Source organism: Populus trichocarpa, chromosome 3 (assembly GCF_000002775.5).
Source record: "Populus trichocarpa isolate Nisqually-1 chromosome 3, P.trichocarpa_v4.1, whole genome shotgun sequence".
NCBI lineage: Eukaryota > Viridiplantae > Streptophyta > Magnoliopsida > Malpighiales > Salicaceae > Populus > Populus trichocarpa.
The window spans coordinates 10,263,378-10,288,996 of NC_037287.2; the positions used below are offsets into that span (position 1 = coordinate 10,263,378).

A 25,619-nucleotide genomic window follows, 5' to 3' on the forward strand; every position below is an offset into this window, starting at 1 on the left:
AAAAGATTGAGAAAAATAAAAAAAAAGATAAAAACACATAAATTTACGTGGATGGTAAATTACTTACTCTATGGATAAAAACAAATCAAAATTTAAAGAGATACAACAAATAGAGCATCATACTCAAAATCTTAAAAATCCAATTATATATTAATGAACCAGGATTTATCAATATTTTTTAAACAACTTTTCGTTAACTCAAAGCTCATTTTAACAACAGCCCAAGCCCTAGAGGGTCGCTTGGTGCGCAGCCTAGCACCCCGATGCCTAGATCATGCATCTAGGCCTCGGCACTAGGCATTATACATGGGCATAAGCATAAGGCATTCGTATAGAGCTCGAGGGCTCAAGACCACACTTGATCCTAAACGCTATGCACCATGCTTGAACCAAGACGCCAGTGCGTGTTAAGGGCATGCCAACCCAGGGGCCTAGGCAAAGTGCCTAACTCAAGCACTAGGCATGCACATGGCACCTCTTGAGTCCATACCATGCATGTGGGCTTGGTGCATATCCTAGTACCTCTTAGGCCTTGCCTTGTGGTCTAGAAACACACTTCACACATAAGAACTACTTGACAAAATGGTTCGAAGAGAAGTTTAGAGAGAGGAACAAGTCATTATATAGTGGAAGGCCTCTTTTATCATCCACTGAATCAGTGACACGTGTCACTACCTTTAGCATATCCATAAAGTTGAAGCTAATACTGTCATAAAGTATTTCCCCAAGTATTTTTAATCTTAAAAAGGCATTTTTTTTTTGTGGCAAGTACCTTCGCACATGAATACTTCAGCGATGTGCTTTAAGATATATGTCCCTCTTCTTATATAGAGAGAAAAATCAAGAATCTCATCAAAGAAATCAAGTACATCTTTAATTCTTTGTGTACTTTTTTCACAAAGACTTTGGAGGTTACTAATAGACCAAGATTTATTAGTATTTTATAAACAACTTTTTATTGGCCTAAAGTCTGTTTTAACAATAACCTAGGCTTTAGAGGGTTTCTGCAAAAAAATTTAGGTTCGGTCTTATGTCGTGGGTTTGACACCCTTGAACCCAGACAATACGCCTGGTCTTGGGCTCTCAAGAGCTCAGGAAATATTAGGTGCATGTCTAACGCTTGTTGGCTCAAACACCGCGCTTAAGCCCAGGCGCTAGACATGCGGGCAACACCTGTGAGTCTAGGCAACGTGTCTGGAGTGTTAGGCATATGTCTGGCACCTATTGGGTCCAAGTCACACGCCTAGGCTCAATACGTGTCCTAATGCCTCTTGGACCTTGTGACTTGGACCCAACACTTAGTCTCTATGGATTTTTTTAATATGATTTAAGCTCTTTAGTCAGGATCATATTCAATCTTTACTATTAGGTATATAATAGTCTTTTATAGCCTACCACATTTCTATCTCATTAAAACATGTGTCAGAGATATTTATTCTTCATTAATATTTGTGTAAGGGATATTTATTTCTCATTAATATTTATGTCAGAGATAATTATCTCTCATTAATGCAGGTGTAAGACATATTTATCTCTCATTAATATTACCGGGGTGTAATGACTCTCCATCCTCTTCATTTAAGCAAAAAAAAAATAACAGTTTATGATGTATAATTTGTTTAGTTATGCATTTTTTTTGCTAGGCAGAAATTTGATACAACTAGATATGCTGATGTGCATAAACATAATTGTTTTTTTTATGCAAATAGTATTTGATAATTTAATCGAAGGTAGAAGTGGGGGGAAAAAGTTCAGCAAAATAAAAATAAAACATGGTGCTATAAAGTGCAAAGAAAACAATATATACGAACATATAGTTATGGCTTTATCCGTCGTTAACTGCAGAAATGTGATATATATATATATTCAATGTTGAGTAAAAGCAAAATTGAATAATTACAAGTAGTTGATCTCTTCAACCATGCTACTCTGATCAACCACCACAGAAACAACTGCATTGACGACCTTGTTGCTCTCCACGACCACCATGTTATCCGATACATTGGTCACTGCATGCGCTACATTCCCTGTCGGTACACCTTCAACATAGAACGAATACTGGAAATTACTAATTTTGTTAGGGAATAACAACACCGACGAAAAATCTGCCACCCACTTCGTTCCATTTCCGGCCACAGTTAGTTTCCCCACTGTTGATTTCAAGCTCATGCTCCTCACATTGTTACGTTCAATCACCACTTGATCAATTATAGTGAAATTTCCATCTAATTCCACTATTGGGTTCAAGTTTCTGCCTTCCCCTTTAAACATGTTGTCCACAATGTTTAATCCAGAGATTTTGCCATTGATTGACTGTAAAACTATATAGGCATCTCCAATGAACAGCCCATTTGTGACTTGAACTTGAACTGGGTCTTCCATGACAATATTGGTGAAATCTAAGTAACAATTGGTTATCCTAGTTAAAAATGCAGTTGGTTTTACTATAATTCCTATGCCACCAAAAACATTAGCCTTGTTGTAACAATGCACCCCTGTCAGAATATTTGCCTCTCCTCTTAATAGAACACCAATGGCTGCTGAGAAAACTACAACATCAGTGATTGAATTATCATTACTTTCAAGATCAATGGCAGTGCCTGAAAATTTATTCTCATTTTTATCCCCGCCAATTGTTGGATGCTGTCCAAGGAAGGAGCTTGATATGAAGGTCTCGTGGCCTTCTTTGACCAAAATCCCTTGTGTTGTGAAGTGTATAAAGAAGCAATTATTAATGCGAGTTCTGACTGAATTCATGGTGAAAATCCCTCCACCTCTATAGTTTGAATCAAAGAGAATATCCCTGAAGGTGATGTCTTCATAATAAACCTTTTTGTTATGCATCCTAGACTTTGGTGACCATAGTTCAATAAGATGCCTATCACCGGGAAAGGTTTCCGATGCTCGCACTGTCCCTTTTTTCACCTAATTGTAGAGCATTTTTCATATCAATATCTTTGGTTAGAGATTCGTAATTTATATATACGCTAATATGAATTATCCAAAATTTAATTATAATTTATGCGAAGGGAAACAAATACTTCTGAAGGACATGCCAAATGGCAGAAGAGTTTAGACTTCATAAAAAAAAAACTTGCACAAATCTTATTCGATCTCTTAATTAGCACGCGAAGAGTTTTCATGCTTCAAGGTTAAATAACTCAGTTCCACTTTCCTCCCGTTTCAAATTTAAACTATCTTTTTTTCTTCAGAGAAAAACATTGTTCCGATGAAATAATTGAAGAGAAACTAATCTAGTCATGTGTAGAAGAGTACTAACCACAATGTTGCCTCCACCAGAAGGAAACCTTATGGGTTTGCTGATCTTGTAGTTTCCACCTTGCAAGTCAATCACAACGCCACCCAAGTCATGGACATCAGGCAGCAATTCTAGCCCATTTTGCACTTGAAAAGCGTCGGATAAAGCATCCATTATGGCATCACAACTCTCTTGTGCGCCAGTTGGATCTGCTCCATACCCAATTGGATAAAATACTCTCCCTATATTCTAACAATTCAATGACATCCAACGAACGTTATTTGATCAAATAAAATCCCAGTAAAAAGAAATATGTACACACACATTCACATATGTTTGTTACTTGTATATGAAGTCGATCAATGTAATACAGGAAGAAAGTCTCACCTTTTTGGTGTTTGATGCCTTGGGAAATGACAAGGTAGCATTGACAGGATGATAGCCTTCCATTTCTTGTAGCTTTTTGTGGAATTTTATCGTCATGATCTGTCGTGTGATGGAACAAGTCGCACCTTGTACAAGAATTAATACAATAAAACAGCATGCTGAGAAAGGTTCCATTGTCTTAAATTTACGCCACTTCGAGGGAGGTCATGGGCTTATTCTATGCCGGCCGATCTGCCAACATAAACTCCTATGAAAAGAAATATGATATACAAGTTAACGCACAATTCTTTGGCCATGTTAAGCAGAAAACATGAAAAGATGTAAAAGGAAAGAGAGAAAGAAATCTACATGGGAGAGAAAAACAGAGAATTGAACAAAAAAGTTGGAGGACGAAGCTCTAAGATTTCTATTTGCATTAGATCTAATTTCTTGTCTGTTCTATGAATTATTACTACTCGTTCATAATGCTAGCAGGCATCACATCCCCATGCCACACCTGTTACAAACCTTGTTTTTTTACCTCGAGAATAACAGTAAAGCACTGTGAGTTATTAGCGTAAGACATTAAATGATCATAATTACCATGGTAGTTTAGAAATTGGCATTTATCTCAATGCTACTTAATGCCCATTTTTTATTTGAAATTTGGTTCTATAAAAAAAATAGTAACTGAAATTAATTACTTGTGGCTGTTGGGAACTGAATATTTTTATTTTTATTGTTTTTCCTTTTGCATTTTGGAGCAGTTGAGTTATAAATTTGGTTTAGTAAAAACCAGTCCTTTAATCCTTTTGCTCACCCGGTAGAATTTCAAGTCACTTTCTAGTGTAAAAGAAGAAAATACTTGCATTATATATACGTTTTCAAGTATCATATTTCTTTTTAATTGAAAAACAAAACGATATTATTTATACTTTTTAAAACAAATTAAGAAATATATAAACTAAATGCCAAAAAAAATCAACAAAAAATATTATATTATTTAAAGGATTGCCATTAAAAAAAAACCATGAGTGTTCAATGTGTGCATTATGGCCTGGGAGGCAATGCACGGTGAATTACAGAAGTGAAGTGGTGATTTTGCCCTTCACTTCAAAATTATTAAGAATTATTAAGCCTTACATGGGGTAGATTGATTTTTTTTTTTTAATGGTCAAAATATCATCTATAAATTGAATGATATCTTTACATAATTTTTCATTATAATAAAATTATTTAATTGCTTTTAAAAGCAAAATTTTTAAAGCCTAGCTCTAAAGGCTTTATCATCTTTTTATTTTTTTAAAAAACATTGAAATGACTTATTTGACTTTAAAGGCAAATGTTTTATAACTTAAGTCCAAGGCCTTTGTGTTGTTTTTCATATTGTTTTTTTATATATATAATAAGCAAGTTAGTCGAAGGGCTCACTTAATATAGATATTATTAAAAATATCTGGCTAGCCGTGCAACACACATGTCGACGTGTGGTTTGCTTATGTGCTCTGTAAACAACGTGCGAGAAACCATAAGGTGGTCATACGATGGCTCCCAGGGTGGTGTTCAAGTCATCTCGACTTTCCCTTCTTCCCGATGCAACACGTATTCCAAACAAATCTCTAGTTTGACGAGTGCGATCTTTTTTTTTCTTTTCTCCTCAATTTCCAAGCTTATCCTGTAAAATTTTAAAACAACCCTTCAATTTGTTATATCTTCACATTTAATTCCTGTTCTTTTGATTTCTATTTGTTTTATTTGAGATGATTTATAAAATCAGTTTTTTTTTTAATTTCACCCCTTTTAATTTTCTTATCTTTCAGATTTGATCCCCATTTTATTAGTTGATATTTTCTTTATTTGAGATGGTTTTAAAATTTAATTTTTTTCTTGCGATTTCATCATTTTTAAGTTTTTTTTTACCAATTCGATCCTTATTATTTTAATTGTTATTTTTTATTCCTTGTCAATTTTTAAAATTTTTTTATTTCATGCTTCAACATCGCATTTATTGAAAATTGAGCTTTTTAATTGAGTTTGGGTCTAGGATTTCACGGGTTATAAGTTTGGGAGATAAACCCAGATTTAAAAAATTTTCTCGAGTTTGCTTTTTTTTTTCTTTTTTTAAACTCATGTTTTATCAGTATTATCTCTAAGTATTTTTTTTAATTGGAAATTAGGTTCTGTTATTTTTTTCATTTGCTTTCTATAAGCTCTTTCTCTAATTTTGATACTGACTCAGGTTTTCTCCAGTTTTTTTATTTATCTTTCTTTGTTAAATTTATCTTTTTTTTAGAAATTTTGTTTTTCAATTATATTAAATTGATTTATTGAATATAAATATGAGATACTCATCTCATAATATTTTATTTTTCTTTTTGGGTCGTTGATCTGACTGCATGTGTAATCTCTCTTGGTGTCGTCAAGTGGCCTTTCATAATGATATTTGAACTGTCTTGATAAGCTTTTTCTAGTGGTTAAGCAGTATCCATGGCGGAGCGATGGTAGGTCTCCAACATAATTTTCTTTCTTCTCCTTCAGAGTATGACACTGACTTATTATTTTTTATGGTTAATTACTGACTCTTTTTTTCATTATTTACGATGTCTTTTTAAAATTATATTATTAAATTAATTAGGCTTATTGAACATGGTCAAATCTATAATCCAGATCTCATATTTTTCTTGTTTTTTTAAAAACACTAGCGTCGCCTTAACATTTTTTTTTTACATTAGGAAAAAAATTATTTGACCCCTATCTAGTTGTATTCTATTTAATAACTAAAGAGCATGTACAATATTAATATTAAAACTTTGCTATTAAACTAAAAACAAAGGCCTAACCACCATGGCTAACTACTACTTCTTTATCTTTCTTTTTCTTTCTAGTCCCATTTGTTTGTTGTAAAGTTTTTTTAAAAAAAAATTTTACATGGAAAGTAAATTATTTTACGATGTTTTGTAGTATCAATGAAGATGAGTTAAAAAAATATTTTTCAGTATTTGGCTATGTCATAGAAAATAAATTTGAAAATAACTTATTAATATTTTGATTTTTCTTTCAAGTTTATTAAGAGAATGGAGACCAAATATGACAGATAAAAATGTTGAATGAGCTAGGATAAAATTGATAAAAAAAAATTATTTTTATAAATTATTTCAAATAAAATAATTAGCAATCAAAAGAATGGAAATCAAATTTGATAGATATAAAAATTAAAAGAGAATGAAATTGAAAAAAAATATTATAAATTATTTCAAAGAAAATAAATAACAATCAAAAGAACAAGGACCAAATATGATAAATAAAAAATTTCAATTAAAAACAGGATAAGAGAAAAACAAATAACTATGAAAAGAATGAAAACCAAAATTAATATACAAATCAAATTAAATCAAATTCTAAGGGATAATTTTTTTAAAAAAAAGATTTAAAACAAAATATATAGCAATAAAAAATTAAAGAACAAATTTAATATAATCAACAAATAAAAAGATTGTTTTTAATTTTTCACAACTTCTTGAAAGTGTTTTTCACCCAAAATAAAAGAAAAAAAAATTCTAAAAACCAAATTTTTTTTTTACCAGAAAATATTTTTTATTGATTGATTTTTCTAATGGTAAATAAATACATAACTTAGTTATAGTAAAAAAACTGATTTTCAAAAAATTATTTTTTATTAAAAAAAAAAGAGATTAAATATATGAGAAGCACAAAAAAAAAAATTGAAGCCATTTTTTTTTTCTTTCTTTTCCTTTTACTCTCTTACCGTTGATGCTTTAATCGACATTTTTTCCACTGTAAGTCTGCAACCACACTTTCTCTATCTTTCCTACAATCTCCACCATGGCTCCAATCACTCCATTAACTATTCAATCCTCCATTACAAACCACGCCGTTTTGTCCTTCATAAATCACACAAGCCCCAATAAGTCAATAACTCTGCTATCAACATAATTAATATAATATTATATAATTATAATGAATCGGAAGGAAACTAGAGCCTGCCGTCCGTCACATCAGAACATGCATTTTTGTGGATTTACCTCATTCAACGAATCATCAAGCCGCCCAAGTAGGTCTACGTCACCAAACAATATGGGCTTCTTGTTTCGCAATTGCTACTCATGCGGATTAACCGGCACTAAATTTTTAATTCCTCTGGGCCCAAGGGTCAAGGCTCAAACTTGATAGCCCATGTTTAAAAAAAAAATTAGATTTAATTAATGATATTTTATTTATTATTTTCTGAATCTATTTTACAAAAAAATAGCTATAATTAGAAGAAAGATAGCTATACTTTTATTATTTTGGATGGGTTATTTTTTTTCTTTTCTTTTTTTTGTATTTGTTTTTTTTTTAAATAAATTTAAAAAATAACTAATAAAATATCATTAATTAGTTTTTAAATACCATAAATTTTTTCATTTTTGATGAAAATAGAGTCAGGATACAACTAATTACTTTCTATACTGTAAAAAAAAATATTGCATAACTAAGCATTATCAAATACAAATCTTAAATAAGCTATATATATGCATTTAGTGGATTCACAAAAATAACCATTTGAATATTATAAATATTTAGAACAATTTCAATCTCTACTCTCCCTTCCTATTATACTGATCAACAGCAACAGAAACTACTCCATTAACACTTCTGTCACTCTCGACAACCACCACATTGTTTGATAAACTGGTCACTCCGTGTGCTGGGAATGCCACAGGAACCCCTTGAAAATTGAAAGAGTACTGGAAATGATTAATCCGATCTGGGAATACTAATATGGATGAAAAGTCTGCCACCCATTTTGTCCCATTTCCAGGCACTGTTAACTTCCCGGCCGTTGATTTCACGGTCATACCGACGGCATTGTTGTTATCGATCACCACTTGATCAATGCTAGCAAAATTCCCATCTAATTGAACAATAGGATTCATAGAATTTGCATCCGATTTGAACATATTATCCACAATGGTTACCCCGGACATTTTACCCTTGGCTGCTTTTAACACTACGTTAGCATCTCCCAAGAAGAAACCATTAGTCACATGAATTTGAACAGGATCTTCAATGACTATAGCTGTCCAATCTAAGTAACAATTATCCATCCTAGTCAAGGATCCTTGTGGTTTCACTAAAATCCCTACGCCACCGAACCCAGTTGCCTTGTTGTAGCAGTGTACCCCGGTAAGAATGTTAGCTTGACCCCTTAATAATACTCCAATAGCAGCTGAGAAAATGGCAACATCTGTGATTGCATTATCATTACTTGCAAGATCAATGGCAGTTCCGGTATAGTTTTTTTCTTTTGGATCACCACCAATTGTTACATGTTGACCTAGGAAACAACTTGATATGAAGGTCTCGTGGCCCTTTTGGACTAGAATTCCTTCGGTTGTGAAGTGGATAAAGAAGCAATTATGTATGCGAGTTCTTGCTGAATCAATTATGAACATTCCCCCTCCGCGATAGCTTGAATCGAACAGGATGTCCCGAAAGGTGACGTCCTCGTAGTATATCCCAACATTTTTTTTCTCTCCCCCGTCGGGATGGATATTGGAAGGTTTGGGAACAACCGTAGAACTTGGTGACCACAGTTCAACGAGGTAACGATCGCTTGGAAAATCGTCAGATGCCCGCAAAGTTCCCGCGTGTACCTTATGGATTAGTCAACATGCTCGATTGTTATATTATGAAAAGATGTTTCATTTTCAGTGGAAGATTGTGGCCTTTTTTGAATTATCTCTGATAATATAGCAAGTAATTAAGTTTGATAGCTACAGGGATTAATTTATAATAAATATAGAAATGTATTTAGTCTAAAGAGAAAAATGATCAGGAAGTGTTTTTTTTAATCAGTTCAGAAGCTAGTGCTACTTATTATGTACATTCTAAAAAAGATGATCGATATGTAAAATATCGCTGTTTATGGATAAGAATGAACAGGACGGGATACTCACCAGGATATTGCCTCCACCAGCTGGAAACCTAATGGGTTTACTGATTTTGTAGTTTCCACCCTGCAAATCAATCACAACACCAGCCAAGTCATTGATGCCAGGCAACAACTCAAGCTCATTTTGCACTTGAAATGCGTAGCTTAAAGCTTTCAATATGGCATCACTGCTGTCTCGCTCCCCAGTTGGGTCCGCCCCATATTTAATTGGATAAAATACTCTCTCCTTCAAAAAAACACGCATTAAGAGAAAAAAAAATTATATATATATATCATTCAATTTAGTGAAAATTAAAAGGAGAAGTTGGTATATTCTTAGGGGATTAATATCAATAGCCTCGACCTTGTCAAATATCTCTCACTACCTTATTGCTTGAAGTTTTGTGCTTTTGACATGAATGACAAGAGGTGGTAAACTTTTGCAGCTTTTCTTGAAATTCTAGTTGCTTTTCTTGTTGGTTGGAGCAACTCGTTTGTTGTACCGGCAATAGGGTTAACAAGCAGAATACCAAGAAACCTCTCATTATTTTCAGCTACAACAATTTTCGGTGATAAATCACAGAATATGTGCAGCTGTTGTACGTAGCTGGTTTTTGAAGAAATCACAGCACCAAGGCACACATTTATATATATGGGTGAGCAAGAGGTAAGGAAAAATGTTCGGTTGAGCTGATTTTCTTGGCCTTTTTTGTGGAACCAATGGATTTGTATTGGACTTGCTTCTCTGTATTGATAATCCTTCTACGAGTTCATCTATCTGTCGTTTCTAATATGACCATATTGTTACTGGATGATGATTTGCTTGCGCTGTTGCTATGGTCATTATTGCTGTTATTACGGATGGGATGGAAAATACTGGATTAGGCTATGCCATGCTAGTTAGTAAATATCCTTTAGTTTAATTAGGTTTCTTTCTTACAACGAAAAGAGCAATGCTGCACCACTAGGACCACACATGAACAGAGATCCTTTGTAAGTTATCGAGGTGTAAGTTGAAAGCATGCGCTGACTGCGCAATGTGTTTCTGCTTCTTTATCAGAAGCTTCTTGGTTATCTTTAATTGTTCTTTCATCAACTTCTATAAGTTAAAGTTCGAAAGAAATAGTAGTGGTTATTATTTTATATTTTATACAGTAAGCATTGTTTGACCGAGGTAGAGAAGATGCAAACGGTAAAAGTCTAAAAGCTTGCATCAGTCTATATATATATATACAGAGAGAGAGAGAGAGAGCATGAAGTAGCAGACAACCCATGATTCTAGGCTTTAATTTATACCCACTGAGTCTCCTTAATGATTTCGATGATTTTAAGAGAATTACAACGACTAAATTTACATAACATTACTCTCACCAGCCATATTACATTGATCAACAATCACAGAAACCACAGCATTGACCAATTTGTCACTCTCCACGACAACTACATTATTTGACACATTTGTTATTGCATGAATTGGGAACCCATTAGGCATTCCGTGAATGTAAAATGAGTACTGAAAATGATTAATCTGGTTAGGAAACAACAAAACCGAAGAAAAATCTGCGACCCATTTCGTTGCATTTCCGGCCACTGTTAGCTTCCCCACTGTTGATTTGTATTTCATGCCACTCACTACATCATTCTGATCAATGAGCACTTGATCAATACTAGTAAATGTCCCATCTAATCCTACAATAGGAGTCGTACCTTTTGGATCTGCGTTGAACATATTATTCACAATATTTACTCCAGAAATTTTGCCATTGATCGCTTTTAAAACTATATTGCCCTCTCCCAAGAATAGCCCGTTAGTAACATGAACTTGAACAGGGTCTTCCATGACTATAGAATTATAATCCAAGTAACAATTATCTATCCTAGTCAGTGATGCGTATAATTTCACCATAATTCCTACACCACCAAAGCCGGTTGCCTTGTTATAGCAGTGTATCCCTGTGAGAATGTTAGCCTGACCCCTTAATAACACACCAATGGCTGCTGAAAACAGAGCAACATCTGTGATTGCATTATCATTGCTCCCAAGGTCAATTGCGGTGCCTGAAAAATTTCTCTCACCTGGATCCCCTCCAACTGTAGAATGTTGTCCTAGGAAGCAGCTAGATATGAAGGTCTCATGGCCTCCTTGGACTAAAATTCCTTCTGTTGTGAAGTGTAAAAAGAAGCAATTGTTAATTCGAATTCTGGCTGAATTGACAACGAAAATCCCTCCTCCTCTATATCCCGAATCGAAAAGGATGTCACGGAAGGTGATGTCCTCATAGAGGATGGCGCCATTTTGTAATTTTCCAGCAGAGAAACCATTTGGATCATGTACCTTGTTTCTTTTATCAAGTACTTGAGAATTCTGTGACCATACTTCTATGAGATGCCGATCGCCAGGAAATATGTCCGATGCTCGCAAAGTTCCTCCTTTTACCTAATAATTTGAGCACACCAACATATCTCAGAATGCTTGTGAATGAGAAAATGGAAAGCATAAATGAATATTAAAACATGTTCTTAAGTGCTATGATAATCAGGCGCCCGCAGAGTGACCATAACCTCAATGAGGAGCTCCAATAAGTATTGCAACCTTGGAAGGTTTAATGTCGATGATGAGTGGCTATGGTTCCTGCAGTATCTTTTGGGGTTTAAAGCCAATTCATATTTGTATGATTCTTTTAAAATTCAACCTGAAAGAATTTATTCTCCATGTGAGAGAACTATTCACTAATTGCTAAACAAAAACGAAACTAAAATCCCCCCTCCCCTAAAAAAACATCAATTAAAATTATGATCATAATTATACAAATTTTTTTTTTTCTGGTGTTTTAGAATGGATGAAAATTATGACCAGAATTTCGGTGATTCAAGAGAAAAGGTAGTAACCAATTTTTGTAAGTTCATTTATTTCTACATTGAAAATTTCTACCCAACCCAACCACTGCTCTGCATATAGCAGTACCTTTTGTTGAAGTGTACACTCGGATTACATTGGAAGCATTTATAGAGGATGAGATACTGGAAGGATTAATAAAATTAAAAATTATAAAGCACAAGAGCTGTCTTATTTAATGCTTCTCATGCAGAAAACTGCAAAATCGTAATGTGGCACAGACCCACATGCAAGGATGCAAAAGTTGCCTCAATATCTTCAAGTTTCTTTCCAAGGTCTACCGTTCCGACCACTGTAAAAGTCCAAGAACATATAATTACGGTTGCACATGAAAAAGTGAATAGAGAAAAGAAATATACGCCCTAAAGGATTTAAATACGTTGTAATGAATTAAATAAACACATTGTATCATTGATAGCATTTGGCATGTGTATATTCAGAGAAAGGAAAAGCAAATTAGTCTAACCACAACGTTGCCTCCACCAGAAGCAGGAAATCTGAGGGGCATGCTGATCTTGTAGTTTCCACCTTGCAAATCAATTACAACACCACCCAAGTCATTCACACCAGGGAGCAACTGAAGCCCATTTTGCACTTGAAAGGCATCATTCAAAGCATTTAATATGGCATCTCTGCTGTCTTGAACCCCAGTTGGATCCGCTCCATAGCCAATTGGATAAAACACTCTCCCACTCTTAAAAATGAACATTCATATATATATATATCAATAAAAATGCATCGACGTGTGTGTGTGTGTGTCAAAAACACACGAATATCTAAACATACAAATATAGTGCTGTACTGTCCAGTTATACATATAATTGGAGGGGGAAATGACTTCCTACCTGTTTGGTTTGTGAGACGGCCGGGGAAGGTGGTGGAATGGGACTGCTTGAGGCCACCATTTCTTGAAGCTTTGCTTGGAATTCTATCAGCTTATGTTTCTTGATGAAACAAGTTGTTTCTTGCACCGACCACAACAAAAGGAAGCACAGCGTTGAGATGTTTTTTAAGGCCATCTTCAACCCCAGATTTGGAGACAGGCGGGGAGAGAGAGAGAGAGAGAGAGAGGAGCAAGGTCGTTTGAAATGTTCTCTCTTTCTTAAAAAGTGCCAACCAACTATAGTTCCTCTGGTAACCATACTATAGTCCGATTTTGGTTTATACAAGTTGACTTAAATTAAATTAAATTAACTTAGATTAATTTTAATTAATTTTAAAAAAATTAAAAAAAAATTAAAATTTTAATATTTTATATAAAAAAATTAAAAAAAAAATCTATGTTAGTAGTATGTTATCTTACATTATTTCAAATTTATATGTTAGAAAAATGTATATATATGTTAGAAAAATATACATGTTATTGAAGTTTAAAAAATTATTTCAAAATTTTTTTTATCTTACATTAAAAAAAGATTATATTAGTAGTATGTTATCTTTTTAAGTTAAAGTATTTAAATCAAAAAGTTTTTTTATCACATATTAAAAAAATATAACTTTTTTCTTGTGAACATAAAGTATATATATTAAAGAGCTTCAAATCCCACATTAAAAAAATAATGTTTTTTTTGTAAATATAGAATATATATATATTAGTTGATTATTAATTCCTTTTAAAGTTTAATATATAAATAGTAGAAGAATGTTTTATTTTTTATATATAAAAGGTTTCAAATTTAATATTGAAAAAATAAAACATTCTTCTACTATTTATATATTAAACTTTAAAAGGAATTAATAATCAACTAATATATATATATAAATAAAGAGAGGTCTATGGTTTGAAGAAAAAACACATTTGAAAAAAAAAAAACAAGTCTCAACCAGGTTTTGTCGGGGGTCACGGGTCAACCAGATTTTTGCTCATCTCGATCTTTTGTCTTACCCGAACCGGTCCAGCCGCCGGGTCTACTTGGTCTCCGGTCAACCTGTCAAGCCGGTCCGGGTTTAATAACTATGCTAGGAACCCCTCATAAATTAAATTAAATTTATAGGGTTAAATGAATTTTTATTTTGAGTATTTTTTAGGTATTAATTTGAATTTTAAATAAAATTTAATTTATTAAAAATACAGAGGTAAATCATATGGGAGAACTTTTGATTTTTTATAATAATATTTCTTGAAATTAACATTGAAAGTAATATTTTAAAAATACAAACATAATAACACAAATTCTATTTTTACTCTGTCTCTCTCTTTTATCTTTTTTTTCTCTTAAAAATCCATTGCAGCATAGCATCTTTTCTTTCTCTATGGCCTCAAACCTCATCAAGATATTTTTATTCCTTATAAAATATGTTATTAATATTTTCTGTTCTTTTCTTTTTTTGTTTTTGTTTTCTAGAAATTTTTTTTCTCAACATTCCAATGAAAGAATTTTGATTGAAATTTTTTTTAACAAATATATATTTTTTGATATTTTTCAGAAAATATTTAATAAAAATTAACATGAGATAGGTTTATTTAAAATGCTTATATTTTATGTCATTTTAAATAAATATAAGAATTCTTATAACAAAAGGAAATGATTTTTATAACAAAAATGATTTCTAAATTATAGGCTAAATAGTTAAGATTATTAATTCAATTCAATTCAATTCTAATGGTATTCCAAAAATTATAATTTAATTTAATTTTATAATTTAATATTTTATTCTAAACATAAAAATTATAAATTATAAAGAATTATTAATTCAAATTTACTTATAATCTGAATTTAATTCAGCAAGTGATTTGATTCTAAACAAGTTGTTTATTATATAGTCTAGATATTGCAATTCTTATATATAAAACTGCATTCGTCACTGCAATCCTCTAGATAAATCTCTTCATAAAGGAATAACTAAAAACTTAAGACTTAAAGAAAGGTCTGCAAACAACAAATGATAAAAAAAAAATTAATATGAATTGATGTAGCCTTGATGATAGATGGAATTGCCATATAAAAGATATGATATTATAACACATTAATTGCTTTCTTTTTATGTAAGATGTTTTCGCCTTTTCGGTATGTTTTGTTTGAGATGTTTGTATAGTTTTACTTGAAAATGAAATTAATGGTGTGCAAAAAGGGTAAGCAAACATCGGAATATCATAGGGTTACCTATATTATTATTAATTAATTGGATAATTTTTAAAACATACTCGTATGTTAACAAAAACTCTATATTTGCTTTATCTTTCTTGTAATATTTTTTTTTCTATTTGGCAAGCAAATAACTTGGATTGTAGGCTCTGATATCAATTGAAGTAGGCGAAAGCAACACATTAAAGATAATAAACACAAGAATATAGAATAAAAAAAACGATCACATGGAAGCCCTAACACACAATTTTATCATTTAATATTATTTTTCAAGTAGTCTTTCTCTTTAAGAGGTTTACAAATCCTTAAATAAACCTAAAATCTAAACAAAACCAATTAGAAAACTTGAAAATAAAGGAAAAACAATAAAAGTCATAAATAAACTAGAAAAAATATCTTATAGAGGTATAATCTAAATAGAAAAAATAATTATAAATTAAATAGACAAATATAACAAATCTCGAACAGAAACTCCTAACTTTTTTTTTAATTGATTGTTTTTCGACTTTATCCTTCAATATTCAGTTGATTGAAAATTGGACTTTGTATTTTTTTTTTAATTTATTTTATATGAAGTTATCCTGATCTCATGACTCTGGTTGCGTGTATGGAAGGTTAACCCAGATTGATTCAGGTAGTTTTTTTCCTCTTTTTTTTTTAATTTCATCATTCAACATTTAGTTAACCAGGAATTAACCTTCATAAGTTTTCTTATTTGCTTTCTATAAAGTTATCACAGTCTTATAATCTGGATCGCAGATTTGTTAAGTTAACCTGGATGGATCCAATATGTCGTCATCTCAATATTTGAAAAGAAATAACATTAAATATGTCACCATATTAATATTTTAAAAATATGTTGTCTAATATGCATCATGTTTTGAGTTTATAATTTACTTTTTTTTTATTAGAAAACACATTAGTAATGCTTGAATATTTTTTTACATTAAAAATTTTGATCTGACCTCCAACATAATGTAAGTCAATGATATATTTTTTTCTAATCTTTATACACACACACAATCTTTGTAAGATTAATTCAAATGTATAGAATATCAAATTAGGAGTTTAGTTGACAACAAAATAAGGATTTTTTTCAAAGGATATTCTTCCCTTTTTTTTCTTTAATTTAGCACTTTCAAATTTTCTTAAAAAAACGTGGTAACCTATGAACACTCTTTTAAGGAAAAAAAAAAACTATATCACTTATTCAAATTAATGATTTGGTTCATTAAACTAACGGTAAATGAATCAATGAGCTAATAAATTTCAGACCACTAGGTATATGTTTGGGACAACGTTTCAACTAGAGTTTTTAAAAAATTTAAAAATGTTTTTTTTAAAAAAAAATTATATTTTTGGATCGTTTTGATATGCTAATATTAAAAATGAGTTTTAAAAAATTAAAAAATATATATATTATTTTAATGTATTTCCAAGTAAAAAAACACTTTGAAAAACAATTAATACATTTGTATACCCCCTAAAAAAATCTAGCTTTAATTAGTTTGTGTTCCTTTATATATTTATTTATGTTTTATGTTCTTTTATGTTTTATTCAATTATTAATACATGGTGTAGTCTTAAGTTATAATTTATAGTTAAGGAAAAGCAATTTAATTATAGGTATAGGGAAGCGTTTGGTTATTATTCTAAAATAGAAAAGATAGAATAATACAGTGAAAATAAAAATGTGTTTAGTTGAAGAAACAAACAGAGACATAAAATAAATCTGTTTTTAAGATTTTTTTGAATAAATTTTTGTACTTCCAAAACATGAGGTACAGAGAGGACATGTCTCCAGAGACAATATTTATTATTTTTTATTCCTAAAATATCCTTGTAAAAAACTCTCAATCTCAAAAATATCCCCCAGATACATGTAAGAATAAAAATAGCTATTATTATAATTTTAAAACTCAACTCAACGGTCGATTTGGAGCAAAGCCCAGGTCACGAGTGGGGTTAATTGTTGACCTGAGTCAACATAAGGGTAAAAATGGTTCTTGTCATAATTTTAAAACTCGACTCGGGGGTTGATCCAAGGTAAGGCTCGGGTCACATATTAGAATGGTCAAGTTGGGTTGACACGAGTCAATATAAAATAAAAATGATTATTATCATAGTTTGAAAACTTGATTCGAAGGTAAACCCTAGACAAGGTCCGGGTCACAGATCAAGAATGTCAACCCGAGTTAACCTAAGTCAATGTTAGGATAAAAGTTGTTATTATCATAATTTTAAAACCTAACTTAGGGGTCAACCGGGGCATGACCCAGGTCACAGGTCGAGAGGTTCAACACAAGTTTACTCGATTCAACATATGGATAAAAGTGGTTATTAATATAGTTATAAAATCCAACTCGGGAGTCTACCCGAGACAAGGTTCATGTCACGAGTCAAGTTTTTGACCCGTGTTTTATCACGGGTTGACCTAGGTTTTTGAATGGGTCAGGTCGAATCAATTCTTCCTCTATTTTTTTAAACTCGAACAAGTTCAGGCCCGAGTCAACCAGTAAAGTCAGTCCTAGTTTTATAACTACGGTTATTATAATATTATTAATTTCAACACTCAATATAAACTAAAGTGAAAAAAAATAATATCTAATTATTTTTTAAAACATATAAGTTTGGTAACAATATATATTAATATATATTAAAAGTAAAATAATATGTTTTTTTTATCTCATAATAGTAACTAAACACTACCTAGATAATCATAAACGTGGATATAAATTATCAAAAGACTGTTTTGAGGGACCATTGAAAAACCAATTCACATATTTTATGTAACATGGTACAACGATCGCGATCGAACTGGAACACCCCAATACAAGAAAGCCAGCCATTTTGAGGGCGACAGATCATTAACCCATGAATAACTACACATTATTTTTTCAATATCTTTTGAATAAATTTTTTCTCATTTCAATTAGGATTTTTTTTTTGCACCCCTCATATTACATTTCATTCCATTTTTTTTTTCATAAAATAGCATTTATGTTGTACATATTTATTTATAAAATGTAAATAATACCAAAATTTGGTGAAAAGAAATTATCAAGAAATCAAGCTTAATCATATAAAAATGTCTGATAAAAAAAATACCAAGAAATTAATATGGAGCTCTTTTATGAATTTTTTTATTATTTTTTGACAACTTTTAAAGAAAGACACGATTTTCATATAATATTTAATAGCTAAAATAGATAAATCTAACATAATGGTTGTCTAACACTTTTCAGTTTAGTGGTAGAAATCGGAAAAAATAAATAATTCAACGGATCTTTCATTTTCAGCTTGTTTGACGGCCTTGAATATTTTGGGATTCAGGCCTTCGGCTTTAAATGGGCTTTCAATAAGGACGAAATAATAAACTAGCATCCATTAAGTTTTAATTTTGAACATAGTTATATGATCCAACCCAACTTCTAATCCAGCCTAAGATTTGGATCAGGATTAGGCTTATCAATTTTGCATGTTAGGTTGATTTAAGTTTTAATATTTTTTTAAATATTCTGAAATTAGATTGTTCTAATATATATATATATATATATATATATATATATATATATATATAAAAGTTGCATGCAAATTTTCTTTTTCTTTTTCAAAACCGGAGATAATACCTTATAGTATTAACTTAGGCTGTCCTGATGGGTGGCCCCAATGATACAGGGTTTTAGCCAAGTTTTACGCAATAAAAAATTAGAGTTACAATTGACTGGTCAAACTCGGATGATCTATCACATAACTTGATATAATTTGTAAACCTCGACATATTTTTCAATCACCTGTAATTCTCTTTTATTTCACACTTCCGAGAGTTAAATATAGAGAAGATGGTGGTAGTGATATAGATCACAGAGGAGGAAGATGAGTTTGAGATAGTCTTTGATTTTTGTGTTCGATTCGGTGACGAAGATGAATTTAAAATTGGGCTCTAGTTTTTATAATCCTTTTCTAAGAAAAACAAAAATAAATGGATCAATCTAAATTAATCCTAGAGGGGCCACGGCCCAAGAAGAAAATTGGCGTCCATATTCTTTTATTCCTGTCTGCTGCGACCCGATGTTCGGCGTGCTCTTTGGTATTCTTCCTCAGTTCCTCTGTTTTCCTCGGCTCAAATTAATGGAACTTTTACAGCAATATTTTCCGAATCGTACTTAAAAAATTCAATGATATTTCTTTTTCCAAATCACTTATTTTTATCAAACAATAAAGAATATTTACAGATTAATTGGAGACACATCATCCATCAAATTCATTCAAATTAGACCTCTTGTTCAGAAGGTCAGACACTCCTTTAAAGAAAACATAGCTCGTTTAATATCGAGGGATAACTCAACTAATCAGATCTTAAGTTTGCCTCTTAATAATTATGAGTTTGAGTCCTTTTAAATTATTAGATGTTTATATAATTATTAATTTTAAAATTTATAAAATTAGTTGAGGTATATATAAATTAATTTAATATTTATATTAATAAATAAAAATTGAATCAGTCTTCTCAATTGATTGAACTCTGGCCTTGTGGGCTGGACATATAAAACCCTAATTCACTGGTGGAGTTTAATTACTCCAGTTAATATGAGATTTGGTGGGGATTAAAATGGGACACGCCTTCCAAAATTAATAGACAGAAAGGCTGCAATTGGGTGTTTTGAGTAATTCAATACGCTCAATTTATTAAATTTAGTAGTTCGATGAATTAAACGAATATAAAAACTGCAGCCCACGTTAATATACTGTTCCTCAGGCAGAAAAACAAAACAAAAATATCCCGGCGAAATTAAGGATAGAAAAAAAAAAAAAAAAAGAGCGAGGGCCGACCGTATCATACATGTGCACGACATTATGTCATATGACAAGCTTTCAAACCGAGGAGAGTTGCTGTGTATAAGGACGATAGGGACAAAATGACCACTCCTATCTAAACCCTAAAATACTGAAAGGACATCCTATTTTACAGAAAATAATAGCTCTTCTTGTGATTTGGGATTTCCCATGTTTAAAAGAATCGGTAAGACACAACAAATTGGGATAGGAAAGGGCAAAGACAAACCCCAGAATCATGATTATCATTCAACTTTTCTAGTTCATATCACAAAACTGTTCAAGATGATCTCTTCTTCTTATTTAAGGATTTTGGCTCGCTACAGTGGCATTTGGAAAAGAGAAAATATCAATTTGTTTGACTTCAAAAGACCTAGTCACCACTGATTTTGTCGTGTTTGAATGGTCATAGTGGTTAATTTTTAAAGTAATTTTTACTTTAAATTATATTAAAATAATACTTTTTATTTTTAAAAAATTATTTTTAATATATCACATCAAAACAATAAGATAACACCTAAAATTATTAATTTAAAATAAAAAAATAATAACTTTTTAAAAAAATACTTTTAAAACATAAAAATAAACAGACTGATTATCTTTATAACTTAGAGTTCTAAAAGAGATAAGGACACATGCAAAGACATGGTAAAGATTATAGTTTTTTCCAGTGGTTTTAAGTTTGAGTCATATGGTTGTTAATATGATAACCACTGTAAGCTTATATGGTCGTTAACTTCAGGGCCCATGAGATTAGTTGAAATGCGCGCAAACTGGCCCGGACACCAAGTTAATTAAAAAAAAATTTGGTTTTTCTTTTCTTTTTTCCAAGATATCCTCAAAAACATTTTAGGATTTCAAGATTGTCTCATCACCAGTTCATTAACATCACTCTAAATATTACCAATGAGCATACGCTGATAAAATGGTGATTCCCGGTTCAATTTTCTTAATGAAGAAATTCTCTTGCAATAACTTGTTAAAGTACGTGGTCACAATAAGTACAAGAGATTTATATAGTGTATTCAATTAAAAAGCTGGGTCTAAATTATATTCAAAATATTTTTAGCGGGTGATGTATTCTCAACTTTATATTATTTTGTATTTTTATATATTTTTTATATAGGATAACGTTTATTTGCACTCTCTCTAAATGTTGTCAGGTAGTTTGGATTCTAGAATTTGTGGAGGCCATGGGTCAAAATGATTGTCGATATTTTGATTTGATGGTTGAGTTTGAATTAAATCTAAAAATACTTAAACCTCATGATTGAGTGATTTATTTTCACATTTATTTATTGAAAAGTTCTTTACAAATTACAACGGTTAACACTACAACATTTTAAATTAAGATCTACTGTCTTTCTCGGCAAAAAAAAACCAAGAAGAAGAGGAGGAGGAGGATAGATTTAAAGTATGATGTCCTCTATTTAAAAAATCTGGTTTTTTTAGCAATAATTTATCATGCACGATTCGTTCAATATTGAGGTCAAAACTAGATCGTTCTTCAATGTCGCTGTCAGTCATTTCAAAAAAATTTAACATAATATTCATAGCGTGTTTTTTTTGTATATTATTACTTTCAATAATTTAAATAAATAGAATCAACTTCAATCAACACGGTAGACTCACGACTTGAGTTATGAGATTAGTATAATCTCATGAGAAGCAAATAAAAAAGTCATAAAACTAAATTTTTAACTAACCCAATATTAAAAAATAAAGTCGTAAAAAAATCAATTAGAAAACAAAAAAAAACCCGAGTTAACTCAGATTAATCTATTAAATTCATGACTTGGGTTATAAGATCAAGATAAATATGAACTACAAATAAAAAAAAAAATTATGAAGACTCACTTCCAACAGATCTAGTATTGAAGTTAGAAATAGAGGAAAAAAAACTAAATTTATAAGACTAATATAAAACCTAATAAAAAAAACACAATTCCCAAAACAACCTAATATTTAAGAATAAAATTGAGAAAATATTAAATATAAAAATAAAAATTGAGTTGTTAAAGGTTTAAATTGAAGAAAAAAAAAAGCAAAAAGCAAAAAATATAAAATACAATTATAATAAATAGTATTTTAGGGGTGTAGCTACATTTATCTAGCCATACCCATTAGTGTGGTGTTAATAGACTAGGAATTGTAAAATATTACTGCAAAATTTAATTTTAAAAGCCGAATAATATACAATTCTTTTTTCTTTTTTCAATTTGTGACTAGAAAGTATCTTTATTCCAATTTTCATTAAATTAAGTTATTTATTCTATATTTGAAATGCACATACACAAACTAACTTCTTATCAAGGATCATAAGAAAAGACAAAGGTTATAAAAGAAAAGATTAAAAAAAAAACATTTGATTATTGTCTATAGAAGAAAGCACGGAGATGATGAATATATAAAAAACATGTTTCTTCGTATTTTTTATTTAAAAAATATAAAAATTCATTTTAAAATTGTGCTAGAAACAAATTTATTTTATATATGTATTTTGATATCTTCGAAAAAATATATTTTTATATCTTTTATATTTATTATTTATGCCACGAAACATTAATCAACTACAATCTTAAAACTTTTTGCATTTTAAATAATAGATGTGAAGATCTACCTACCGAGCTTTGAAAAATATAAATATAATACTTTTGACAAAAATATAATAGTTTTGTTATATTTTTAAACTTTGAATGTGGATGGGTTAATGCTGCTTAAAATGGCAAATTTCAGTAAGAAATTAATTAGCGACCACTATAATAAATACACTTTTGACAATTTCACTGTTAATATTGTTCTATATATAACTAATCAGTTGAGTGTTTTGCTGTTGATACGATAAAAACAAATAAATATACAAGTATTTAACGTTGACATTTCCTTTTAATTTATACTTTTTTTTAGTCCTAGAGGTTATTCTTTCTTACCAAGAACAAATGATTTTTGTTTCTATAAATATATTGTGCAAATACAGTTTATTTTTATCAATTATAAAAAAAAAAGATAAATTATAATAATCTCTTTTAAACATTATAAAAATAAAAAAAATTGAACAAATAATTGAAATTTCTAAAAGGTGAAGTAAATAATTTTAAAAACAGAGTATTATTTTAATATAAAAAAAATTAACGCAAAGTAAAAAATATATAAAACAGAAGGGTATTAATTAAAAAAGTAATAAAAATTAAAAAAAAAAAAAACTGAGATTTGTTGGTGCCAGGATATATTTGTTTTTGTTTTTGATGGAGTGAACTACTGTCATTGCCAACCATGTTCTTTGGTCACCTTCAATGAGCTTAAAATCAAAGTTTGAGTTTTCAGACCATGAAAACTTATCTTTAACCTATCATCTCTTAAAAACACCTAAACAAAACCTTAAAATCTTAAAACTTCAATAAATCAAATTTTAAATCTAAAATACCTATAAAATTGGTTCCAAAACACAAATTTTATTAAAAAATTATTCCCAATATCGATCCATTTTTTTTTTCAAGATGAAGGGTAAAAAACACATCAATAGAACTTATCTTACCGGATAAATCCATCAGCACTAAAACACGTATTTTTTCTCGGAAGTGAAAAACCAATCACTTTCTCTCTTCTATTTTGTTTTTTTGATGAATTTTTTTTTCTCTCCCAAACAAGGGACTTAGATGTGAACAAATTGAAGTTTTGGATAAAAAATATAATTTTTCAAACTAAAAGGACCAAAATAGAATCTGAAAAAAAATCTCAAAACATTTGTTTTTCAAAAGACGCTCAACAAACAATACGAGGTCAAAAAAGGTCGTGTTTTCCCCTCATTTTCAAATTTGGTACCTTAGTTTATAATTTTTCATAAACAAAATCTTTTTGTGCAAAATTGAGCATCCTCTCAATGCTGGAATGACTTTTTGACTCTGAGATAACTCGGTTAAAAATAAATCAAAATAAATTATCAAACTCAATCCTTAATAAATATAATGTGAAAAAATAAAATAAAAAATAAAAAAGTTAAATGATAAATGTAGATAGAATTTGGAGGAAAAAAATAATAATTACAAATCACAGTGTTTTCACTTTACAACCCTCCAAGCATTATACCTTTTAGGTCTTTGTTTTTGGAACTTATCATGTTATGATAATGATTTACTTTTTATAAAGATTATAGTGTGTTTGTTTTTGTGATTGGGATTAAGGTTTAATATAACCTAATTATACACGAAACTCAACCACAAAAAACTAGTTTTCGATGGGTCCCATATACAAAGCCCAGCCACGAAAACAAAAAAATCCTAAATATGATTATGCCAACTTGTCTACTAGCTTTATCTTTATTACACTGTATTTTTTTAAACTTAATTGAATAAAAAAAATATAAATTTAATTTTCAATGAGTAATAATAGAATAAATGAAAAAAATAATAATGTTTACTTTTTGGTAAGAAACATGTGTTTTGGAATATATAATATTGCGAGATAGATTTGCTTCACTCCTTATTAAGAAAAGAAGTTACCTCGCTTGTTTTTTTAATTTTGGAAATTTTAGAAATTTTTACTTTAAGTTAATTTTATTTATTATTTTTATATTAAGTTATAAATAATTTTCTTAAAATAAATAATTTTAATTTTAATATACTTTTAAATAAAAAAAATATTTTAAAAATAAATTATAAGCCACTGCTACACTACACCAGCTCTGAAACAAGGGCGGGCGGGCGCGCACACAGGGTCATTTGGGTAAAAGTGGTGTGGTTTGGCTGGCTGGGTGCTCATTTATCATAGGTAGGAGCGCTCAAATCAAAGCCAAAGCTGTGTTGTAGGCATTAGGCAGAAGAAAAGAAGACAAGGTACGGATTGGTGGGCTGTCTTCCCGCAATTTACACCACTCCCCATCACACACACCTCACCATCCTCCCATTTTCATAATTTCTTTCTTTCTTTTCAGTAATTACTTTGCCAAAAAACCTCAATATCTTCCCACTGTAACTGGGCTTTTGGTCTCTCCTCCTCCTCTCTCTAATTTTCATTTACATTTATTTATTTATTATCTATAACCAATTTTATCCTAAATAGTGACTCAGCCTAAGAGGACGCATCCTCCCCCTCACTCTTAATCAATAAGTTTTAAAAAGTTTGATTTTTTTTAAAATATTTAAATTATTTTAATATGATAATATTTAAATTAAATTTAAAAAAATAAAAAAATTATTATCCTAATATAATTTTAAATAAAAATACACTTTAAAAAACGTCAGC

General features: G+C 30.4%; 3 protein-coding genes across 3 annotated transcripts; all 3 read right to left on the reverse strand.

The window, feature by feature from the left end:
• Nucleotides 1–1,896: 1,896 nt before the first annotated feature.
• On the reverse strand, nt 1,897–3,876 carry LOC7471616 (polygalacturonase QRT3). The gene is made up of 3 exons (XM_002304231.4): nt 3,647–3,876; nt 3,281–3,508; nt 1,897–2,925 (listed from the first exon to the last, which is right to left on the reverse strand). The coding sequence occupies exons 1-3, from the start codon at nt 3,818–3,820 to the stop codon at nt 1,897–1,899; spliced, it is 1,431 nt and encodes a 476-aa protein (XP_002304267.4). The 5' UTR covers nt 3,821–3,876.
• Nucleotides 3,877–8,223: 4,347 nt separating this feature from the next.
• LOC7471617 (polygalacturonase QRT3-like) lies at nt 8,224–9,825 on the reverse strand. The gene is made up of 2 exons (XM_002304232.4): nt 9,586–9,825; nt 8,224–9,282 (listed from the first exon to the last, which is right to left on the reverse strand). The coding sequence occupies exons 1-2, from the start codon at nt 9,823–9,825 to the stop codon at nt 8,224–8,226; spliced, it is 1,299 nt and encodes a 432-aa protein (XP_002304268.3).
• A 994-nt stretch (nt 9,826–10,819) lies between these two features.
• On the reverse strand, nt 10,820–13,576 carry LOC7456071 (polygalacturonase QRT3). Its single transcript, XM_024597243.2, has 3 exons — nt 13,302–13,576; nt 12,923–13,150; nt 10,820–11,997 (listed from the first exon to the last, which is right to left on the reverse strand). Exons 1-3 carry the CDS (start codon nt 13,473–13,475, stop codon nt 10,912–10,914), a joined length of 1,488 nt encoding a protein of 495 aa, XP_024453011.1. The 5' UTR covers nt 13,476–13,576; the 3' UTR covers nt 10,820–10,911.
• Between the last annotated feature and the right edge of the window lie 12,043 nt (nt 13,577–25,619).